General features: G+C 43.8%; 1 protein-coding gene across 6 annotated transcripts in view; it reads right to left on the minus strand.

The window, feature by feature from the left end:
• The window catches only part of PARG (poly(ADP-ribose) glycohydrolase), a 216,297-nt gene that overhangs the window by 74,029 nt on the left and 118,912 nt on the right, over positions 1-23,356 (minus strand). For all 6 annotated transcript variants that reach the window (XM_073574840.1, XM_073574842.1, XM_073574841.1 and 3 more), the window contains 2 exons: positions 19,736-19,828; positions 1,565-1,719 (listed from right to left, as the gene is read on the minus strand). In XM_073574840.1, the coding sequence (XP_073430941.1) occupies positions 1,565-1,719; positions 19,736-19,828 (248 nt within the window). The remainder of the gene's footprint in view (positions 1-1,564; positions 1,720-19,735; positions 19,829-23,356) is intronic.

Here is a 23,356-nt window from a genome sequence, read left to right on the forward strand (position 1 = left end):
AAAGATAGTAACCCTTAAAAGCTTTACAATTTTATGTGAGCATCTCATTGGCATTGCTCAGCATTGGAAATGGATACAATTATATAGAATGGTTTTTTTCTGGCCATAATTCCCTATATAATTCATATTTCCAGGGATTTACAGCGTTATTTTAAGGAATATTGCACTCCGCGGCTTGAGCCACGCCTACTATAACATGGTATTACCAAGTAAAGCATTGAAGCGGCTCCGGGATTGTAGGTGTGGTGCACTAAAAATCTATACGTTGATTACATTCCTAATGTCCTACATGACATTAATTTCTATTGCTGGCCTGAACAGAAGGTGAAGAGATGGTATATGAATGGATCGCCTGTATTTTGTAACTATTGTAAAACTTCCAACCTGTGACTACTGAAAACTAGCCGTAACAATGGGTTTTCATGCTGTGGTTACAGCACGCGACACCGGCTTGTGGTGGTCTCTGTTCACTGGAGAAGGAAGGTTCATCAGCACAAACGTACAGATACTGGCCACCAGATGCAAGCATGGTTTCAGAAGCACACAGAAGTAGAAGGGTCCGGCCTAAGACTTTCCAGCTAACTCCACAAGGTTTAATATCAATAACCAGATGGCAGTCATTGCAGTCAGACATGATGGAGCTTGCGCTGAATGTAGTCATTCACCAGCAGGCAAACAATGAGCTATTCTGGCTCTATACATCGAGGTGCAGGTTGTTCCTCACAGTCAGACCCTGATAGATTAGCACAATCACAGAAATTCAGGGATTCAACATTTTTATGAAACAGGTGTATGCAGTTCTGAAAAAAAAAAAAAAAAAATGTGAAATTGACTCTGAAAATCTGATCCAATTCTGCGCATGCGATCCACCTCATGGGTAGTGGTCTCACTGGTGGTGGTGCCACATGTAGCCAAGGATCACATCTACGAGCAGGTATAACAATTTATCATTGACATCTTTGTGTAACAACCTCAAACATGTGCAGGTCATTAGCTGTACCTATCCCATTAATAGCCGCACCCAGTGCAATTCAGCCATAACTAAAAGGGAATCTGTCTCCAGGTTTTTGCTACTCCATCTGAAAGCAGCATGATATAGGGACAGAAGCATTGATTCCAGTGATGTGTCACTTACTGTGGAGACTGATGATATTTTGATAAAATCCCAGTTTTCTCTGCTGCAGATCTAGCAGTTCTCTGAATACTGAGCTCTGTATAACCCCACACACACCACTGATTGCCAACTTTCTGTTTACACTGTGCATAGGTAGAAAAATTCCAATCTGTGGTGGGGGAGGGGTTATATTGAACTCCTAAATATGGAGGACTACATAACAGGCTTACTAGTCCTCTAATAATGATCTCCTCGTGAAAAAACAGTGATTTTATCAAAACTGCAGCAAGCAGCCCAGTAAGCGACACATCACTGGAATCAGGCAGGATCTCTTCCTCTACATTATGCTGCTCTCAGATTAGGTGGAAAAACCTGGTGACAGATTCCCTTTAAGTAAATAGTACCTGGAAATACATCAGTACACAGCTCAGTCATTAAGAAGGGCTTCACCTGTTGAAGTTGATATCTGGGTAAGAGGAATACTCCGACTTTCTGGAATTTCTGCGTGGGAAGGTGCAGAAGAAAGCGTTGGCTAGCAGGCACGATATCTGCTCCTGTGACATGGTGATTGAACGAGTCATTTTTTTCTTCAGCAATGGGATGGGCTGAATGAAAGAGAAAATGGGGTGAGGGGTGGTTCACAATAATTCATGTAACAGTTTGGAAAAAAAAAAAAAAACCAAGAGAAGGTTACTGAACTGACCAAATTAAAGCAAGAGAGTCATTTGATATTTTTAGATGGTCCTTAAATCAACCGTTACCTCACCATTAAACGGGAGTGATTCATCCGTGGGTTTGACACTGCACATATGCAATCAAGATAAATAATAGAAACCTTGGAGTTATAGATCACATCAGAAAATCAAGCGTCACTCTAGAATCCTCCAATCGGATCAGAAGAAGCCAAGCACAAGACGATTCCTTACTAATCCTTTGGTACGTAGTCTATCAAATTCATGCATGTTAGATTCACACTTCCTAGAGGTTTTTCTCATGAGCTGTGGATCATCGAGAGAAGCACATATGGTCAGACCTCCCCATAAATCTCCGGGATTGCGGCATTCTCTATTAGTCGGAGCGCAGTTCACATATAGGGGGAAATGAAACGTTTTTTCTACAGGTGTCTACACCAAAATACGCAGCCGCAATCTATCCTGTTTATGGTAGGTTTGTTGCTTTTTCATACTGATACTCATTACGTAGTGTTAAAAAAAAAAAATGAAGCATTTCAAAACAGAAGTGCAACATCACGTGCGTTCTTTCAGTCTCCCTTTAGAAGTCTATAGGGAAGATACATCCACTTTACGGTTAAAAACCTGGATTTTCTGTACAGAACAAGCGAGAAACGGCGTAATTCAGGAACCGCCAGCCTGACTTCTACGGATAATGTAACCAAGGTGTCCCATCAATCTCTAAATTGGAGGAGTGGGAGGAGGATCCGACTAGTTCCTTTTATACCCAACAGCTCTTCAGTTAGTATCAGGAAAGTTGTATATCTTTGTACCGTGTTAGCCAGTGGATAGAAAAATATTCAGGATTGAGAGTCCTCAGTAGTTGATACCTTTTAATGGCTAACTGAAAAGATGGTAACACATTGCAAGCTTTCGAGACTACTCAGGTCTCTTCATCAGGCTAGACTAATACAAAATCTGAAGTCACATATTTATGCACAATACAGCCTAGAAAAAATGCAATAGATAAGACAAGTGACGTGAAGCAGAACTATCAATATGGGAGAGGGAGAAACATAAATATAAACATTGGACCAGTTCATAGATAAGGAGTCTGGATGTTTTATGGTCCTCTGATTGGGGTCTAGTTCTGTGTTGCCCCGCAAGGTTTTAAAAGGAAATTCCTTAATTGATGTAAAAAGACATAAATCCATGCGACACATTCATTCCAGCACTGAGAGTGTCAAAGTTCGTCATAAATTTGTACTCCCAAACTCGTCTCTCTCTCTGAGATGTGAAGTTACCTTTCAATACCAGTAATTTCATATCCATGCTGCTGTGATCAGGGATACAGAAATGTTTTGCCACAGGTAGATCCATTCTTTTTTCTCTTATTGTGTGACGATGAGCATTCATCCTTGTTCTAAGCTTTTGCCCTGTCTCCCCCACATACAGACCCCCAGTTGGACAATTATTTGTACTAAATGTCCAACTGGGGGTCTGTATGTGGGGGAGACAGGGCAAAAGCTTAGAACAAGGATGAATGCTCATCGTCACACAATAAGAGAAAAAAGAATGGATCTACCTGTGGCAAAACATTTCTGTATCCCTGATCACAGCAGCATGGATATGAAATTACTGGTATTGAAAGGTAACTTCACATCTCAGAGAGAGAGACGAGTTTGGGAGTACAAATTTATGACGAACTTTGACACTCTCAGTGCTGGAATGAATGTGTCGCATGGATTTATGTCTTTTTACATCAATTAAGGAATTTCCTTTTAAAACCTTGCGGGGCATCACAACACAGAACTAGACCCCAATCAGAGGACCATAAAACATCCAGACTCCTTATCTATGAACTGGTCCAATGTTGGTCCCATATTGATAGTTCTGCTTCACGTCACTTGTCTTATCTATTGCATTTTTTCTAGGCTGTATTGTGCATAAATATGTGACTTCAGATTTTGTATTAGTCTAGCCTGATGAAGAGACCTGAGTAGTCTCGAAAGCTTGCAATGTGTTACCATCTTTTCAGTTAGCCATTAAAAGGTATCAACTACTGAGGACTCTCAATCCTGAATATTTTTCAGTTAGTATCAGTGTTTTATAAGAGGAGCATGGCAGCGGCTCACCCATGCCAAGGGCCAGCCTGGCATGGAGGTACAAGTAGCTGGCCCATTTATGCGGTCCGAGCAGATACCCAAACAGAACTTCGGTTTGTGTTTTGTGCATGGTCTTGTTGATCTACTTTGTATCTGCTGATGCAGGACAGACATTTGTCAGAAGAGGTCTTCTAACATCACCAATAACGAAAACCTCTCACTGGGTAACTAGAGCAGCATCTCACGTTTGGGACTCTACGATCTAATATTAGAATCTGGATTTCATATCAGAAACCATCATTTCTAATGTTGTCCATCGATAGCTCATAAAATAAACTAAGTAAAAAGGTGCGAAGGTGGGAAGATCACAAGTCAGTTACTATTAGATGTAATCGACCTGCCCATGTATCTTCACTTTACGTAGACCTAGCCGTATATTAATGGTCTGGATCTGCTCATCTGGTGTTCTCTAATGTGCTCCTCACTGTACGGCTACACTTATGGGAGACTTATGAAAGCTGTGTTTGGGTTTTTTTCCCCTTTCTTTGCTGTCACTGCTTTCAGATTTTATTTCAGATACCATCTATGTCTCCAGGGCGCGGAGCCGAGAAATTAAGACGAGTACTTTACATTTATTCTCCTTGGCTGCCCAGCTCAGTAACTTGCAATCCATATTAAAAGGTCTGGAGAGCCACCATGAGGAGGAAAGGGGTAATCCAGAGTATAGCAGCAGCTATTAAAGCACAAATGAATAAGGGCTTGTATAGTGTAATCATTTCATATTAGGGAATGGGGAGAAAAAAAAAAAAAAAAAATCAATCTGCTATAGGTTTCTCATTCTGCACCATTTTTATTCTATAATCACACTAGGTTAAAAGGGGGTCAGTCACCGACAAAACATTGAACACTTGTTCAGGTATGTAGGAGACTTGGCCCCCATAAAATCATACCTGTAGTACAGCTTTTAGCCGTTTACTTAGCTTAAAAAAAAAAAGCCAAAACAAAATTGGTATGCAAATGAGGGGGCTTCAGTGCATCCTTGGGGTGAGCAAGAGCTCAGTGCATTGTTATGCCCCCTCAATTTGCATACTGAGCACTGTCATATTTTGAATGTCAGCACCATACGAGCCCTGCCTGAACTCTGCAGTCATGCCCACAGTGTCACTGGCAGCGCTGATCACTGGCTCCTGTCTACATCCATGCCCACAGTGTCACTGGCAGCGCTCATCACTGGCTCCTGTCGGCATCCATGCCCACAGTGTCACTGGCAGCGCTCATCACTGGCTCCTGTCTGCATCCATGCCCACAGTGTCACTGGCAGCGCTCATCACTGGCTCCTGTCTACATCCATGCCCACAGTGTCACTGGCAGCGCTGATCACTGGCTCCTGTCTACATCCATGCCCACAGTGTCACTGGCAGCGCTCATCATTGGCTCCTGTCTACATCCATGCCCACAGTGTCACTGGCAGCGCTCATCACTGGCTCCTGTCTACATCCATGCCCACAGTGTCACTGGCAGCGCTGATCACTGGCTCCTGTCTACATCCATGCCCACAGTGTCACTGGCAGCGCTCATCACTGGCTCCTGTCTACATCCATGCCCACAGTGTCACTGGCAGCGCTCATCACTGGCTCCTGTCGGCATCCATGCCCACAGTGTCACTGGCAGCGCTCATCACTGGCTCCTGTCTGCATCCATGCCCACAGTGTCACTGGCAGCGCTCATCACTGGCTCCTGTCTACATCCATGCCCACAGTGTCACTGGCAGCGCTGATCACTGGCTCCTGTCTACATCCATGCCCACAGTGTCACTGGCAGCGCTCATCATTGGCTCCTGTCTACATCCATGGCCACAGTGTGACTGGCAGCGCTCATCACTGGCTCCTGTCTACATCCATGCCCACAGTGTCACTGGCAGCGCTCATCATTGGCTCCTGTCTACATCCATGCCCACAGTGTGACTGGCAGCGCTCATCACTGGCTCCTGTCTGCATCCATGCCCACAGTGTCACTGGCAGCGCTCATCACTGGCTCCTGTCTGCATCCATGCCCACAGTGTCACTGGCAGCGCTCATCACTGGCTCCTGTCTGCATCCATGCCCACAGTGTCACTGGCAGCGCTCATCACTGGCTCCTGTCGGCATCCATGCCCACAGTGTCACTGGCAGCGCTCATCACTGGCTCCTGTCGGCATCCATGCCCACAGTGTCACTGGTAGCGCTCATCACTGGCTCCTGTCTGCATCCATGCCCACAGTGTCACTGGCAGCGCTCATCACTGGCTCCTGTCTACATCCATGCCCACAGTGTCACTGGTAGCGCTCATCACTGGCTCCTGTCTGCATCCATGCCCACAGTGTCACTGGCAGCGCTCATCACTGGCTCCTGTCGGCATCCATGCCCACAGTGTCACTGGCAGCGCTCATCACTGGCTCCTGTCGGCATCCATGCCCACAGTGTCACTGGCAGCGCTCATCACTGGCTCCTGTCTGCATCCATGCCCACAGTGTCACTGGCAGCGCTCATCACTGGCTCCTGTCTGCATCCATGCCCACAGTGTCACTGGCAGCACTAATCATTGGCTCCTGTCTACATCCATGCCCACAGTGTCACTGGTAGCGCTCATCACTGGCTCCTGTCTGCAGCCATGCCCACAATGTCACTGGCAGCACTAATCATTGGCTCCTGTCTACATCCATGCCCACAGTGTCACTGGTAGCGCTCATCACTGGCTCCTGTCTACATCCATGCCCACAGTGTCACTGGCAGCGCTTATCACTGGCTCCTGTCTACATCCATGCCCACAGTGTCACTGTCAGCGCTCATCACTGGCTCCTGTCTGCAGCCATGCCCACAGTGTCACTGGCAGCGCTCATCATTGGCTCCTGTCTACATCCATGCCCACAATGTCACTGGCAGCACTTATCACTGGCTCATGTCTACATCCATGCCCACAGTGTCACTGGCAGCACTAATCATTGGCTCCTGTCTACATCCATGCCCACAATGTCACTGGCAGCACTCATCATTGGCTTTTGTCTGCAGCCATGCCCACAATGTCACTGGCAGCACTAATCATTGGCTCCTGTCTACATCCATGCCCACAATGTCACTGGCAGCACTCATCACTGGCTCCTGGCTCCAGCCATGCCCACAGTGTCACTGGCAGCGCTCATCACTGGCTCCTGTCTACATCCATGCCTACAATGTCACTGGCAGCGCTCATCACTGGCTCCTGTCTGCAGCCATGCCCACAGTGTCACTGGCAGCACTAATCATTCGCTCCTGTCTACATCCATGCCCACAGTGTCACTGGCAGCGCTCATCACTGGCTCCTGTCTGCAGCCATGCCCACAGTGTCACTGGCAGCGCTCATCACTGGCTCCTGTCTACAGCCATGCACACAGTGTCACTGGCAGCGCTTATCACTGGCTCCTGTCTGCATCCATGCCCACAGTGTCACTGGCAGCGCTCATCATTGGCTCCTGTCTACATCCATGCCCACAGTGTGACTGGCAGCGCTCATCACTGGCTCCTGTCTGCAGCCATGCCCACAGTGTCACTGGCAGCGCTCATCACTGGCTCCTGTCTACAGCCATGCACACAGTGTCACTGGCAGCGCTTATCACTGGCTCCTGTCTACATCCATGCCCACAGTGTCACTGTCAGCGCTCATCACTGGCTCCTGTCTGCAGCCATGCCCACAGTGTCACTGTCAGCGCTCATCACTGGCTTCTGTCTGCAGCCATGCCCACAGTGTCACTGTCAGCGCTCATCACTGGCTCCTGTCTGCAGTCGTGCTCACAGTGTCAATGGCAGCTTGTGTCACTGGCTCCTGTCTGCAGTCACCACTCTGTACTGTACTAGAAACATGAGCTGGCAAAGACACTGAAAGCAACTGTTGTCAATCAAAATATGAGTGTAACAGTGCGCTGACCCCTTTGGTCATGCCAAGACAACAAAGCTCCCTCATTTGCATACAAAAACCTTTTCTTTATAACAACTAAACCACTAAAAGCTGTACTAAAGAGATGATTTCTATAGGGGACAAATGCCCTACATAGGTACCTGTATAAGTGGTTTAGTTAGTGTTTTAGGGGACTACGTAAGCATGATAGTTTATTATTTTGCACTGATGAAGGTGTAGTGATAAATTTGTTTATTTTTTATTCTTTAGTTTTCTGACGTGTGATATGCATTTTTTTCAAATTTTAACATTTTTTTTTTTTTTTTTTTTTTTTTTACAATCTCTGCACCATTTAGCAGCCTCTACCCAGTACTGTAGCACTTTGCAGCTCAGGTCTGTTACAGACGCACTCCAATCAAATTTTTTGTCCTCTTAATATATTGAAATCATCATATTAAATAGCACGGTGTGCTTACAATTGCTCATTTTTGCTTTTCTACCCAGCTAATTCTTCCCTTTTCTCAGCTCTATGTAGAAACAGGAAGTCGCTTGTCTCTGCATTTATCATTTCCCTCTTCAGCTCCTGACCCAGCTGCTCGGATCCTTCCCCCACCAGGTACTTTTGCAATGACTGACTCATACAGGGAAAATTGACCTCCTGTTCCTACATAGAGCTCAGAAGAATTCAGAGAGTCAGTTTTCAATCATGTGATCTTATAGACCTAATGGAAAACTGAAGCATTTGCTGGGTAGGAAGGCAAAATTAGCAATTCTAAGTACACAGCTCTATATAATATGATGACTGCAATATATGAAGAAAGTTTAAATTTTGATGGGAGTGCTTCTTTGAAGAGGGACACCTCACTAATTTTTTATCCATTAAACTGGACAGGATGTAATAATGGCTGCAGTATCTGAGGCTCCTAAGTCAGTAATGTGAAAATGCATCTTCACTGAAGGCAAATTTTACCAGTGGATGGATAATTTTGACAGTGAAGGGGGTAGGAGATTGTAATATATCTTCTAGGAGAAATCTGTTTCTAAGTATTTCCATGTGTATTAGGCTAGTTTCACACTAGCGTTTTGGAGCGCAGCGACGGCCTGCGCACGGCCGCCGCTAAGCCCCGCCCCCTGCTGCGCCCCTGCCGGTAGCTCCGCCCACCGGCGCATGACGCTGCATGCGCCCCCTATCTTTATCACAGGGGGCGCAGGCCGTGCGCAGTATGCGCTTGGCGGCACATGCGTCCTTTTGGCCAAACGCAACCTGCTGCATTTTGGTTGCGTCGGCGCACCGTCGCCAAACGTATACTGCGCACGGCCTGCGCCCCCTGTGATAAAGATAGGGGACGCAGGGCGCATGCAGCGTCATGCGCCAGTGGGCGGAGCTACCGGCAGGGGCACGGCAGGGGGCGGGGCTTAGCGGCGGCCGTGCGCAGGCCGTCGCTGCGCTCCAAAACGCTAGTGGGAAACTAGCCTTATTGATTTCTGGAGGAAAAAAATAGAAAAAATTATATATTTTATATATTGCTCTTTAAAGTGGTTGTCCGGCCCAAATCAATAAGTCTGCAGGAAACCACAGGGTAGGTTTGTGTTATGCATACCTTTGGCCAAGGCCTATCTAACCGGTGTGGCCTCGCTCTAGGACACTTGTATAAATGAGCTTGTATATAAAAGTGTATTGGCCGGGAGCATGTATAACTCATACATACCCTCCCGTTCCAGGTCAGAACCCAGCACATCCCCACATGGGGTGATTCATAAGACTGCAGTCACACAGAGTGACGGCAAACATATTATAGTATATACTCGCATATAAGCCGAGATTTTCAGCCCATGTTTTGGGGTTGAAAGTCCCCCCTCTCAGCTTATACGCAAGTCATATACAGGGGGTCGGCGGAGGAGGTGTCAGATCATACTTACCACCCCCGCTTCTCACGGTCTCAGGCTCCTTCCTTCAGCGGTCACGTGGTAACGCTCATTAAAGTCATGAATATGCGCAGAGACCGCTACAGGAGGGGTAAGTATATGCAATATTCACCTGTCCCCAGTCCATCGCTGCGCGCTACTCTGTCCTTCGCGTCCTCTGGCTGTGATGTTCAGGTTAGAGGGCACGGTGACGTAGTTAGTGCGCGCCGCACCTTCTGCCTGGTCACTGACAGAAGACCCGGAAGAGACAGAGCGGGCACAGCGATGGACCGGGGACAGGTGAATATCGCAGGTGCCGGGGCCCTGAGCCAGCGGTGCCAACGGCACCTGTCCCCGCCTGCTCAGGACACCGGCATCAGGCCCCCAGCAACGGAGAGGGGAGTATGTCTTTTTTTTTTTTTAATTTGCAGCAGCGGCAGCATATGGGGCAAAACCTATGGAGCATCTTATGGGGCAGCATATGAGGGCATAATCTATGGACCAGCACATGGGGCATTTTATGGGGGCACAATCTATGGAGCAGCATATGGGGGCATATTCTATGGAGCATTTTATGGGGCATAATCTATCTTATGGGGCAGCATATAGGGGCATAGTCTATGGAGCATCTTATGGGGCAGCATATGGGGCCATAATCTATGGAGCAGCATATGGGGCATTTTATGGGGGCCTAATCTATTGAGCAGCATATGAGGGCATATTCTATTGAGCATTTAATGGGGCATCTTATGAAGCATCTTATGGGGCAGCATATGGGGGCACAATCTATGGAGCATCTTATGGGGCAGCATATGGGGCATTTTATGGCGGCATAATCTATGGAGCAGCATATGAGGGCATATTCTATGGAGCATTTTAATGGGGTATAATCTATGGAGCAGCATATGGGGCATACATTATGGAGCATTTTAAGGGGCAGCATATAGGGCATAATCTATGGAGCAGCATATGGGGCATAATCTATGGAGCATCTTATAGGGCAGCATATGTGGGCATAATCTATGGAGCATCTGATAGGGCATAATCTATGGAGCATCTTATGGGGGCATAATCTATGGAGCATTTTATGGGGCAGCATATGGGGCATATCCTATGGAGTATCTTATGGGGCCATAATTAACCTTTGTGCAGCATTATAAGGGATGTATTTTGAATGGAGCATCTTATGGGGCCCATCATGAACTGTATGGAGCATTATATGGGGCCCCCTGATTCAATATGGATATTCAAAAAACTTTTAGCCTACTGATGTCTAAATTAATTTAACCTTTATTGGCATCTATTTTTATTTTTGAAATTTACCAGTAGCTGCATTTTCCACCCTAGGCTTATACGCGAGTCAATAAGTTTTCCCAGTTTTTTGTGGCAAAATTAGGGGGGGCAGCTTATATACGGGTTGGCTTATACACGAGTATATACGGTAATTTGGACTGGACAACCCATTTAAAGTGTAACTATCGTTGCATGTGAACCTGCAGCAGGATGTCTGTGTCTGCCTTTAGTTTCTTCCCTACTTCTACTTCTCCCCATGGAACTTTAGGAGTAGCAGCTGCCATCTCGGAGCGCTGTAATAGGAAATGCTCATTTTTACTTTTGAATTAAGATTATGAAGTCAGTCAATGTGGAGAAACAAGTAGATTTATATGAACATTTTTTATAACAATATTGCTTATTTTCAGGATTTGTGAAATAAAAGTTAAAATGACGGTTGCTCTTTAGATGGAGTCTGTCTCCCCAAATTTCCACTTGAAACTAACCACAGACTTGTAGGAGATGGAGCAACAAAAAAAAAAAAAAAAAAAAAAATAACGATCTTTCCTTTTTTAAATCTGTTTCTCTGCCAGCCCCCAATTTTGGTGTATTATTCAACTGTAGGTGTTCAGTTCCACCCAGCTATTTAGATTATGGCCTCTCCTATGAAGGAACGGAGCACACTCTTCATGCTGCGGATATTGCTCCCCTCCTATGCCATCACTTCAGCACACAAGTCACTGTAGATAGCGGGGGAGTAGTGGAGCACTGTCAGCAGTGAGGAGAGAGCGAGGAGTCTTCTCTCTCCTGCACAGTTATAATGCACAGATAATAGTAGTTTGCATTCAGATGGCAATGGCTTTGGGCAATGTCATCAAATGTAGGAGAGGCCATAATTTGAAGATGACGGCACCAAGGCAATTCGGTCACACATGGGGCGCACTAAGCATTATATTTGCATAATTACAATAAAGTTATTTTCAGTGGCAACAGAGGAACAGATTTAAAGATGGACAAAAACTTTTTTTTATTATTATTGTTCTGTTACATGACTATATGATTAGTATAAAAGTGTAAATGTTTGGTGACTTAGTTCCTCAATGGTGGCTTTAACATAGTGCTGGCCAATCTAATACATAGCTAAGACTACGGACAATTGAATGCTAAAAAATGCAGATAAGCCATATTCAATAATCCTAAATGACGCTGGTTATCCCCAGTATAATTTGAGCCACAACATTAGCACACAGGATAGAGAACAGAGGAATATATTGTGTGTCAGAATGAAATGCACGAGCCAAAAAACCAGACGGTACACTGATGAGACAGAGCTCCAGCAGGAAATGGTAGCCTAAATCTAAGGAGTCTTACGCTTCATTAGCTCGTGTCAGCCATGAGAGCGGCAGCTCCGATACCTTTCCAGCCACTTCTCATCCTTAATTTGACAGAATTCATTTGAATAATACAATATGTATATAGAGACCGTGGCTGTGGCGAGGAGGCGGAGATGGAGATCATACGAAGACACTGGGAGGACACACCGCAGGGGGTTTTGGAGTCTGGATCCTGCAGGGCTGTGGAGTCGGTAAGCCACAGTTGCGACTCCGACTCCTGGATTTTATCAGGCTCCGACTCCGGCTCCTTCATAAATGGCCAATTCATAACAACAAATTTACTGTTGTAAAATATTAAACATCGTGCTTATTCAGTTTCTCACCATCATATAAGTAATCAGACCACTTAGAGCAAAAACTACATTTATTAGAATACAATTAGAATATAGCAAATACCTTTTATAAACTTTTCTAAACTGTAAGTAAATATGCAATAAACACTTTTATGCAGTTAATAAGAAGAAATCTATAAATTTGTCCTCAGAAAAAGTATTGCCTCTGTCAGATCCTCCTTCATGGATGCCCTCAAATCTGATCTAATTATTTTAAGAGCAGAGAACAACCTCTCTACACTAACTTGTGTTGGTGGCAAAGCAGTAACCACTCGGGCAACATCTCTGACAATGTCAGGATACAGAGGAATCGCTTGTTGCACTGTTAATTTTTGATGAACGGTCAAATTTCTCAATTTATTTTAGTGCACATGAAAAATTCTGCTGAAATGTACTGGCTGTGTTCCTTGATGGGGATGACTCTTCTTCTATGCGGGAACGCTTTGCACGGTCCTTGTGATCCAAATATTTTTCGAAATTAAATTCTTCATCAGTTGATGATGAGGGTGAAGATGTGGCAGGACGACCAAATTCTTCTTGTTCCTCCGGACTGTTCTGCAACCCTTTCATCCTTACTGCTATTTCAAACAGAGCTTCTTTTTCTTTACTTAGCTGTTGATCATCTAGAAGAATCCGATGCATTGGGTCTACATAAACAGCTGCCGAAAGAATGTTATTTTGTAATAGTAGCTTCTCTCTCCGTTTCATTGATGTAGCAATGCCACTTGCAATTAACCCTCCTCTTTGGGACAGGCGAAACATCAGGTTCTTCCACTCCTTTAAGAAAATACCTGGAGTTAAGTCCTCTGCTTGTAATTTTTTAGTCACTGAAAATGGGTGCTCTAGCAATTTTTCCAGCTCAGTCACCTGATTCCACTGACTTTCATTTAGCGTCAGTTGAGGGTTAGCCATGTCTACAAGAAAGGTTTTCAGTTCAACCAAGCGCTGAATCATTAAGTACTGCCCCATTGTGTGGCTTGATCAATAATTGCCCCTTTTCCAGCACGTCTCTTCAAAATTGAGTCAACTTTAGGGGTTCTGGCAACAGTAGCCAATTTTCTCACCTTGCCAATCAGTGCAGCAGCATGTCCTTCTTGCAGACTGTCTCTTATAGCCAGCTGTAGCGTATGCACAACACAGCGCATGTGATGAATGAAAGAACATATTGACACAGTTTCAACAAGATCATCTAAACTATCATGTTGCTGTTCATCTGAAGCAACTTCAGTTTGCTCCTCAGTTACAATACTGTCTGTGGACCCAGAATGTTCTTCTAGCTGCTGGTCACCATCATTACTCTCATTCATTAGCTTAATAGTACTTATCATATTTGAAGCATTGTCAGTTACGACAGAAAGAACTTGCTCATTTTTAAGTTCATAGTCTTGCAGAACCTTTTCCACCAAGACCTGGAGAAACTCACTGGTGTGATGAGCTTTGGTGTCTTTTACTGCCAATGTCTTGGTAACTATTTCATTTTTGTCACAAACAAATCGGACATTGATGGCAAAATAGTTCACTCTGTGACGTGTGCAGGCATCCATTTTAAGAAACAGAAAGCGTTCCTTGAGAGTTTTTTTAAGTTCTTCCTTTTGTTTAAAAGCTTCTTCGATTACTAATTTTCTAATACTCTCTCTCTCCAGAGAAACCCCAAGCTTGCGGGCCATTTCCCCATTCAGACACATAAAAGCTGGTCGTGAAAATAATGAAATAGGCACACTATCCTTTACAACAAGCTCTATGATGTTTTTTAAATGTATCTACTGTCATTGTCACAGTAACTTTGTCACTGACAAAATATCTTGCAACTGATGGCTGCAAAGTTCTCTGCTCCTTTGTTTGGCTGGAAGAGCTGGGCACTGGTTCATTGGTTTGGATGCAGTCTTTGTCATCCACTGCTTTCAGTACTTCTGGATGAAAGCGCTGTAAATGTCTCTTTAGATTAGAAGCTCTGGTAGGAGCATTTTTATCTTTGCCTGAATATGCACTCATCTTGGCTTCACAGCATTTGTTTTCGTCTGGATCATTTGTCATACACTGACAGACATAATGTTTTCTATCTTGAGTGATGGTGAAATGTTCAAATACAGCTGATTTAATGTGATGCTTCTTTGACATTCTCAGGTTTTTAATTCTGCATTCACAATCCAAATGACAATTGTTTTTCCTAAAAACAATTGTACAAAATTATTGCCAGGTCGTACAACTGATATAGTGGTCAGTAATACTGTTATTATTCCTCATGTACTCACAGTTAACTGATGCAAAGTTTGTTGAAAGGATAATACTTCTTACAGTCTTCCCCTTCTGAGTAGCAGGCAGGTGTGAGATGCTTGGAAGACGCACACCTAGTATGATCTAGTCTAGAGGAGGAGCTTTACTACTAAGAATTTGCAACACATTTTCACTTTCAGTTTCATACATTGTAAGTAGGGGGGTTGGGGCAGCATGAGGTTAACCAAGTATAAGATTAGATAAGGGCAGTGGAGAACAGTGACACACAAGAAGTAAGAAATGTCTATCTCCAGCAGAACTGCTTATCACTGTTGTTCATAGTTTGATAGAAAATATATATTTGAGTAACATTTATAAAATTCATATGAAAGTTCAATTATGAAATATTAATACATTTTTTTTTAAAGCTGAAGTCGGAGTCGGTACATTTCTACCAACTCCGACTCCAACCAAAACTAACTCCGACTCCACGACTCAGACTCCGCAGCCCTGGGATCCTGCACAGATACCCCCCACATGATGAGCAGTAACCCCTCTCCGGCATAGCCACACATGCTTAGATGAGGGCTTGGCTTTTTGTGTGGTAACTGTTGTAGTTCTGATTGCCGCCAAGTAATTTACCATATAACGGAACAAAAATAAAAAATGAAATTAAATTGTGGGGTGACACAATGTCCAGAAAGTCATTTCCTCTCCATGGCGTTCACTGTGCGGTAAAATTTACCTGCTAGAATACAAAAGAACAAGCCCTCATACAACTTAAGTGTTAGAGGTTTATTTTTATTGGTAACAACGTGTTTGTATTTTTTTTAATCAGATTGTATTTTGTTTTGAGAGGAAAAACTTAAAGAAAATGTCAAACTGCGGATTTAATTTGTTATTTTTACAGTGTCCACCATCTGGGATAGATATACAGTGCCTTGTTAAAGTATTCGGCCCCCTGGAACTTTTCAACCTTTTCCCACATATCATGCTTCAAACAAAGATACTCAATGTAAACTTTTGGTGAAGAATCAACAACAAGTGGGACACAATTATGAATTTGAACGAAACTTATTGGTTATTTTAAAATTTTGGGGAAATTCAAAAACTGAAAAGTGGGGCGTGCAATATTATTCGGCCCCTTTAACATAATACTTTGTTGCCCCACCTTTTGCTGCAATTACAGCTGCAAGTCGCTTGGGGTATGTCTCTATCAGTTTTGTACATCGAGAGACTGAAATTCTTGCCCATTCTTCCTTGGCAAACCGCTCGAGCTTAGTGAGGTTTGATGGAGATCGTTTGTGAACAGCAGTTTTCAGCTCTTTCCACAGATTCTCGATAGCATTCAGGTCTGGACTTTGACTTGGCCATCCCAACACCTGAATACGTTTATTTGTGAACCATTCCATTGTAGATTTTGCTTTATGTTTAGGATCATTGTCTTGTTGGAAGAAAAATCTCTGTCCCAGTCTCAGGTCTTTTGCAGACTCCAATAGGTTTTCAAGAATGGTCCTGTATTTGGCGCCATCCATCTTCCCATCAATTTTAACCATCTTCCCTGTCCCTGCTGAAGAAAAGCAGGCCCAAACCATGATGCTGCAACCACCATGTTTGACAGTGGGGATGGTGTGTTCAAGGGTGATGAGCTGTGTTGCCTTTACGTCAAACATATCATTTGGCATTCTTACCAAAAAGTTCGATTTTGGTTTCATCTGACCAGTGCACCTTCTTCCACATGTTTGGTGTGTCTCCCTGGTGGCTTGTTGCAAACTTTAAACACTTTCTATGGATATCTTTCAGAAATTGCTTTCTTCTTGCCACTCTTCCTTAAAGGCCAGATTTAGGCAGTGTATGACTGATTGTTGTCCTATGGACAGACTGTCCCACCTCAGCTGTAGATCTCTGCAGTTCATCCAGAGGGATCATGGGCCTCTTGGCTGCATCTCTAATCAGTCTTCTCCTTGTTTGAGATGAAAGTTTAGAGGGAGGCCGGGTCTTGGTAGATTTGCAGTGGTATGATACGCCTTCCATTTCAATATGATCGCTTGCACAGTGCTCCTTGTGATGTTTAAAGTTTTGGAAATCATTTTGCATCCAAATCTGGCTTTAAACTTCTCAACAACAGTATCACAGACCTGCCTGTTGTGTTCCTTGGTCTTCATGATGCTCTCTGTGCTTCAAACAGAACCCTGAGACTATCACAGAGCAGGTGCATTTATACGGAGACTTGATTACACCCAGGTGGATTATATTTATCATTAGTCGTTTAGGACAACATTGGATCATTCACAGATCCACAATGAACTTCTGGAGTGAGTTTGCTGCACTGAAAGTAAAGGGGCTGAATAATATTGCACGCCCCACTTTTCAGTATTTTAATTTCCACAAAAATTTAAAATAACCAATAAATTTCGTTCAACTTTACAATTGTGTCCCACTTGTTGATTATTCACCAAAAATTTACATTTGGCATCTTTATGTTTGAAGCATGATATGTGGGAAAAGGTTGAAAAGTTCCAGGGGGCCGAATACTTTAACAAGGCACTGTATACCCCTCCAAAGTGATGCCCATGTGACCACTAAACTATACGTCCTACAAGCCACTGCTTCTCCTTCAGACTCCTTGCTCTCGCCCATGCACAGATATCATTTGTTACTCTAACTGCTCCATGATCTGATAATGACCTCTGTTACAGAGTGGACAGGAGCAGACTCGGCCCGTGCACAGTCTCTAATATTACACCAATGAATAGAATTCTGGCCTGTCTCCACCACCCCGTGTAGAGGTCAATAATCCTCTAATTCTGTAAGCGTTTCAGATGCGTTCGCCTGCTAAATCCTTTCCTGGCACTTTATTTCCCATGACAACCAATCACAGAGCAGTTTACATTCTACCAGAGCAATTTAAAAAATGAAACCTATGTGCTGATTGGTTGTTACGGGTTTCTCCTTTAGACAGTATGAATAGAAGGCCCAATTCTATTGACATTGTATTTATAGACAGGAGGATTCCAATAAAACAAATGTGGACAGATATTCATGCCTTTAATGAGAAAAGCCATTGGTTTATTACTATTATTGCTCTGCTTTGCAATCACACAGCCGAGCAGCACGTCCGAGAAGGATTGCGGTCCCAGTGCCAATGCCCATTCTGTGCAGCGAGGACGGGGCAAGGTCTAGTTTCATTGTTTTAGGCTATGTTTCAGCGTTTTTTTTTTCTGCAGCAAAACCTGACCTCTTAACAGGAAAGAAGCTGCAGGAAAAAAAAAAAAAAAAAAAAGCACTTCGCTTGTTCTTTCTTGCGTTATTTGTGCGGTTTTGGCATGCTAGATTTGTCTCTTGTGCATGCTAATAAAGTTTAGTGGTGAAAAAAAAAGTCCTATTCTTTAGAATCAGGTTTTGGCTGCTCTATGTAGCACAGGCAATCGGAGGATCACAGCTTTTATCTCCAATGGAGACAACTGAAGCCAATGCTTTTAAAAATATATACAAAAAAGTTCTAATCATCCATTTGGCCCATTCCAATAATAATTAAAAATAATATACACGTTTGGTATTGTCGCGTTCAGAAACGCCTGATCTATCAAAATCTAAAAAGAATTAAACTAACTGGTAAATGGTGACAAAAAAAAATAAAAATGCCAGAATTACGTTTTTTTGGTCAAAGCAACATTGCAATAAAATGCAGTAACAGGCGATAAATACATTTCATCTACACCAAAATGGTATCAATAAGAGCGAGCGCGAGAGAGAGCGAGCGCGCGAGAGAGCGAGCGAGCGAGGGCGAGAGAGGGCGAGAGAGGGTGAGAGAGAGCGAGAGAGGGCGAGAGAGCGCTCGCTCTCTCTCTCGCTCTCTCTCGCTCTCTCTCTCGCGCTCTCTCTCACTCTCTCTCTCTCGCGCTCTCTCTCTCGCGCTCTCTCTCTCGCGCTCTCTCTCGCTCGCTCTCTCTCGCTCGCTCTTATTGATACCATTTCGCGAGAGAGCGAGCGCGCGAGAGCGCGCGAGAGAGAGAGCGCGCGAGAGAGAGAGCGCGCGAGAGAGAGAGCGCGAGAGAGAGCGCGCGAGAGAGAGAGCGAGCGTTTTTACGCCGCTTCCAGAACGCTATTAAGGGTTAAAATACTTGTCCGAGCAAATCTGCCGGGCATGCGCACTTGCAAATAGCGGTCTGCCGCTACAAAAAAAAAAACTTTTCAGAGTACGTCTGCTCAGCCCGGGACACGCTACAATTCTAACGGATCCGTCCAAAAACGGATGCAACGGACGACAATCAGTCAAGGGGCGGATCCGTTTTTTTTTCAAAAACTGACAGATTTTGACTGACGACAAAAACGGAAGTGTGATAAAGGCCTTACTGTACGGCTTAGTGCAGTTCTGATAGAATCCCTGCTGTAGATGTAGCAGTGGTCATAATGCTGAGCCATGTATAACCCCACACCACTAATTTGCAGCTTTTTGAGTACACTGTCAGCAAGCAGCCAAACCGAGGTGAGGGCAGGGTTCCACAAATCAGCCTGACTGCTGTGAACATGACACCTAGTCTGGGAGAAATAATCTCCTGCTGGTAAAACGATGATTGTATTGAAACCACAGCTCACAGCCTTAAAAGTGACACATCCTTGGAACCTGGCTACAGTCACCGCTGACAGCAATGCAGAGCCGAGCCGGCAGTCAGTGAGAACAAAATGAGCCCCACTATGGTGTCACTGGCAGACAATGTGACAGGAGAGACCCTCCCAAACATTTTGACTTTATGGGTGCACCCGTGTCTGTACAGAACAATGCATGACTAAGTACCTTCAGAGCTGTATGCCTTACCTGTGTGCAAAGCTTTGGAAGCTTCAGAGTCAGTGCAGCCATTTCAGGAAGAATTGACCGGAAAAAATGTTTTTGCTCATCTTCCTCAAGAACCTGCAGAGGACGAGGGAGAAATAAAGAGCGGTTCATTTTTCCATCTTTCGTGATATATTTTAGATGACATTTTGCTTAATCGTCCAAGGCTATGTGCACACGTTGAGCAAAATTTCTGCATCTCTTGGCAGGAAACATGCAGTAAAAACAAACAAAACAAAACATGAGCATGCCACAAAAAAAAAATAAAAAAAGTGTAGGAGATGACTGCGCATTATAAGGAATCCATTGTTTGATAGGATCCTCGCTTCATGACCGAGCTTAGCGCTATTGCTGGCTGGGATGTTATCGCACTGGACGCAAGGGAATGTCAGTAGGATCAGCCCTCCTGGGCCGTCTAGATGAGCATGCTCTGGAATAACACATCGGATCACAGGTGCCTATGCCTTGCCTGCCCATGCAGACGGCTTAGGGGGCTTGATCCTACTGACAGATTTCTTTGAAAGGCACAATCAAGGTCCATTTCCCAGTGAAGGTTGGGGGGAGGGGTGGATAAAAAAAAAAAAAAAAAAAAAAAAAAAAAAAGTTTACGGTTGGGAGGGTGAGGAACCTTATTGCCATGCATGTCGCACCCCTAGACCTCATGAAGGACCATTCGGGTGCCACATCCTAAAAATCCTTATACCAAAAGGATAACCGTGAGCCCAAATGGATTTTTTTTTTCTTAAAGTTAATTAAATAGAAGACGTGCTAGGAATTTATCCTGGCCTGAATTATAAAAATGTATCATATTGGCCTAACAATAAGAAGGCTGGGCAAACAGTGGAGTGGTCTCAAAATATCCGAACGTGAACCAACCTGTGTACCTTCCTTAGTGTGTGCTATGCCCCCTACAGGGCAATGGAGGCATTATGTGGACTTAATAAAGTGTAGGATCTCCGATAAAAAGTATCAGATGAAGTAATGCAAGATGTGTTCATACAATGAAGGCAAAGCTATTCCATCAGTGGGGGCTGCCTGCTGTCAGTGGTCCGCCAGCCTTTATAACTGACACATGAATCGGACGCCGTCATGCTTTATTGCTGCCGTATAGCAGTTGTCACAATGTATGCAGTGACCCTGGACATTTAACTGTCAGCTGGTCCGGGTTTCCACCGGCAAAGATGCTAATGAAACTTATAGGGAAAAAAAATTTAGGATTGAAGTCTTTTATGGCTTCATTTGCAATGTATAATAAAACCCAGGTCTGTGAAGAATTTAAATCACAGTATACATGTCCATGATCGCTAGGAAGCTGAGCAAGTAGAATTGCCATGGCTGTAGAAAAGACAAAAGTAACGCAGCAGGTGATAATCCAGTGCACAATACTGAATGGGTTAAATTATGCATAATTGTAAAATACAATTTTAATTGCAACATAAGAAATGCCAATCCCTTTAATATGGAGTCCATGCGGATAAGACTGTCCGAAAAAGGTATGTAAAAAAGGTAATAACCCATTAGCTAAAGCACTTAAATTGCACAGCCTGTACCCAACATACTGAGAATACAAAGTCATCTCCTCGGAATCTGACAGGCAACATAAGAGGCAAGAAACGGCTCCAGCATTCACTTTCTACATTAGAAAGAAAAAACCCTCCGCACGACAGCTCATCAAATCATACAAAATGAACGCATGACGCATGAGCCCGGACAGGCTTATCCATCACAGAGAGGGAGAGGATAATCAGGCCGGAAACGCCGGCTGCATGCAAAGAGGGGCCCAATGTGACATTTTTCTTCTTCTTCTGCAGTCTGGCATTTTTGCTGTTTAACCCTGATGGATTCAGACAACATAATTGCCAATACTAACAAAATACTGCTGGCAAGAATCAACATTAAATCTAGGGGTTGGCTTTTATACATGACTTCTGTATTCGTCCTAGTGATCACATAAGGCTGCCGGATCCCATCGCAACGCTTGGACTGGCCGTGACAGCTGCAGAGAAATACATGCTGTCCCGCTCAGGGCAGGAGAGCCAACGGCCAGTCCGAGGATTGCGATGGGATCTTGGCACGAGTAATAAAGCAGTCTGACTGCACCCTTACGTACACACTACAAGAATGGTGAGAACAAAATCAATGTTTATAACCAACTTTAAATATATAAAGTGGCTCGGTCCGTAAGAGGCTAGAGACAAAACCTGATTTTCCAAATCCAACATGCGTCACTTTAAGTGGTAATGACTCTGGAATGCATCAACATATACCAGGGATTCTGTGATTGCTTTTTCCACGACATGTTATTCTTCATGTTAGTGGTAAATTTTCATCGATCTGACTCACAATTATTTAAAAAAAAAAAAAAAATTGACAAACATTTTTTAAGCTTTTACAACTTTCAAACTTTGAATTTTTATGCCCTTAACCCAGAGAGTTATGGCACACAAAATAGTAAAATAAATAACATTTACCACATTGTGACGTCAGCATCATTTTTTTTTTTTTTAAACAATTTTTTTTTTGTTAGGAAGTTAGAAGGGTTAAACGTTTATCAGCAATTTTTCAAAATTCACAAAAACATTTTTTAGTGATCACATCACATTTAAAGTACTGTAACTTTGAGGAGTCTATGTGACAGAAAATATCGCAAAGTGACACCATTTTAAAAACTACACCCAAAAGTTTTATTATCCCTTTAGCTGCATGACAGAAATTAAAACATAGAAGGAAAAAAATTTAAAGTGTTGTTATTCCCCCCACTCCCGCCCACAAAAATATTCCTGGGGCCCCAATTCTTCATTTTCACGAAGGTAACTGGAGAAATTGCTAAATAAATTTTGTTGTTCATTGTCTCCTGAGCACACCAATTCCCGAGATGTGGTCAGAAACTAGTTCTCAGGCACAGCGCAAAGCGGAGAAAGGAAGAAGCGCCATATTATAGTGTCACACTGGCAGAGCCCCTGAGGTGCCAGAACAGCAGAACCATCCCACCTACCATAAGTGACCCCATTTTACAAACTACACCTTTTAATGAAATCTTCTAGCGGTGCAATGATCATATTGACATGTTTTGCTAAATTTTGGCGGCGAACAAAAAATAATGAAGTTTTGACCACTGAAATGTTTTAGCTCCAGATTATACATTCTCACAAGGGGAAATGGGTAAAAATTATTGCATAATTTGTTACACAATTCCTAGGTGAATGTGACAATATCTCATATGTGGCTGTACAGTACTGCTTAGCCACAAGGCAAAACTCGGGAAGGAAGGAGCGCCATTTGACTTTTGGAGAGCAGATTTTTCTAGAATAGTTTGAAAACTCCATTTGCAGAGTCCCCAAGTGCCAGAAGAGCAGAAACCGACCTCATTTGACCCAAATTTGGAAATTATACCCCGCTGGGAATTTACCATATTTTTCAGATTATAAGATGCACTTTTTCCCCCAAAATTTGGGGGGGGAAATGGTGGTGCGTCTTACAATGCATATATACCTTACCGCTACCGTTGCTGCAGGCTGGGATGAGAGGTTGTCTGGCGGTGCTGCAGGACTCTGCGGTGCTGATGCAGGGGGCTTTGCCAACATTTTGTGAAAGGCCAGAGCCCCC

The sequence above is a fragment of the Dendrobates tinctorius genome, unplaced genomic scaffold, assembly GCF_039654945.1.
Source record: "Dendrobates tinctorius isolate UK_male_01 unplaced genomic scaffold, ASM3965494v1 ptg000040l, whole genome shotgun sequence".
Lineage (NCBI taxonomy): Eukaryota > Metazoa > Chordata > Amphibia > Anura > Dendrobatidae > Dendrobates > Dendrobates tinctorius.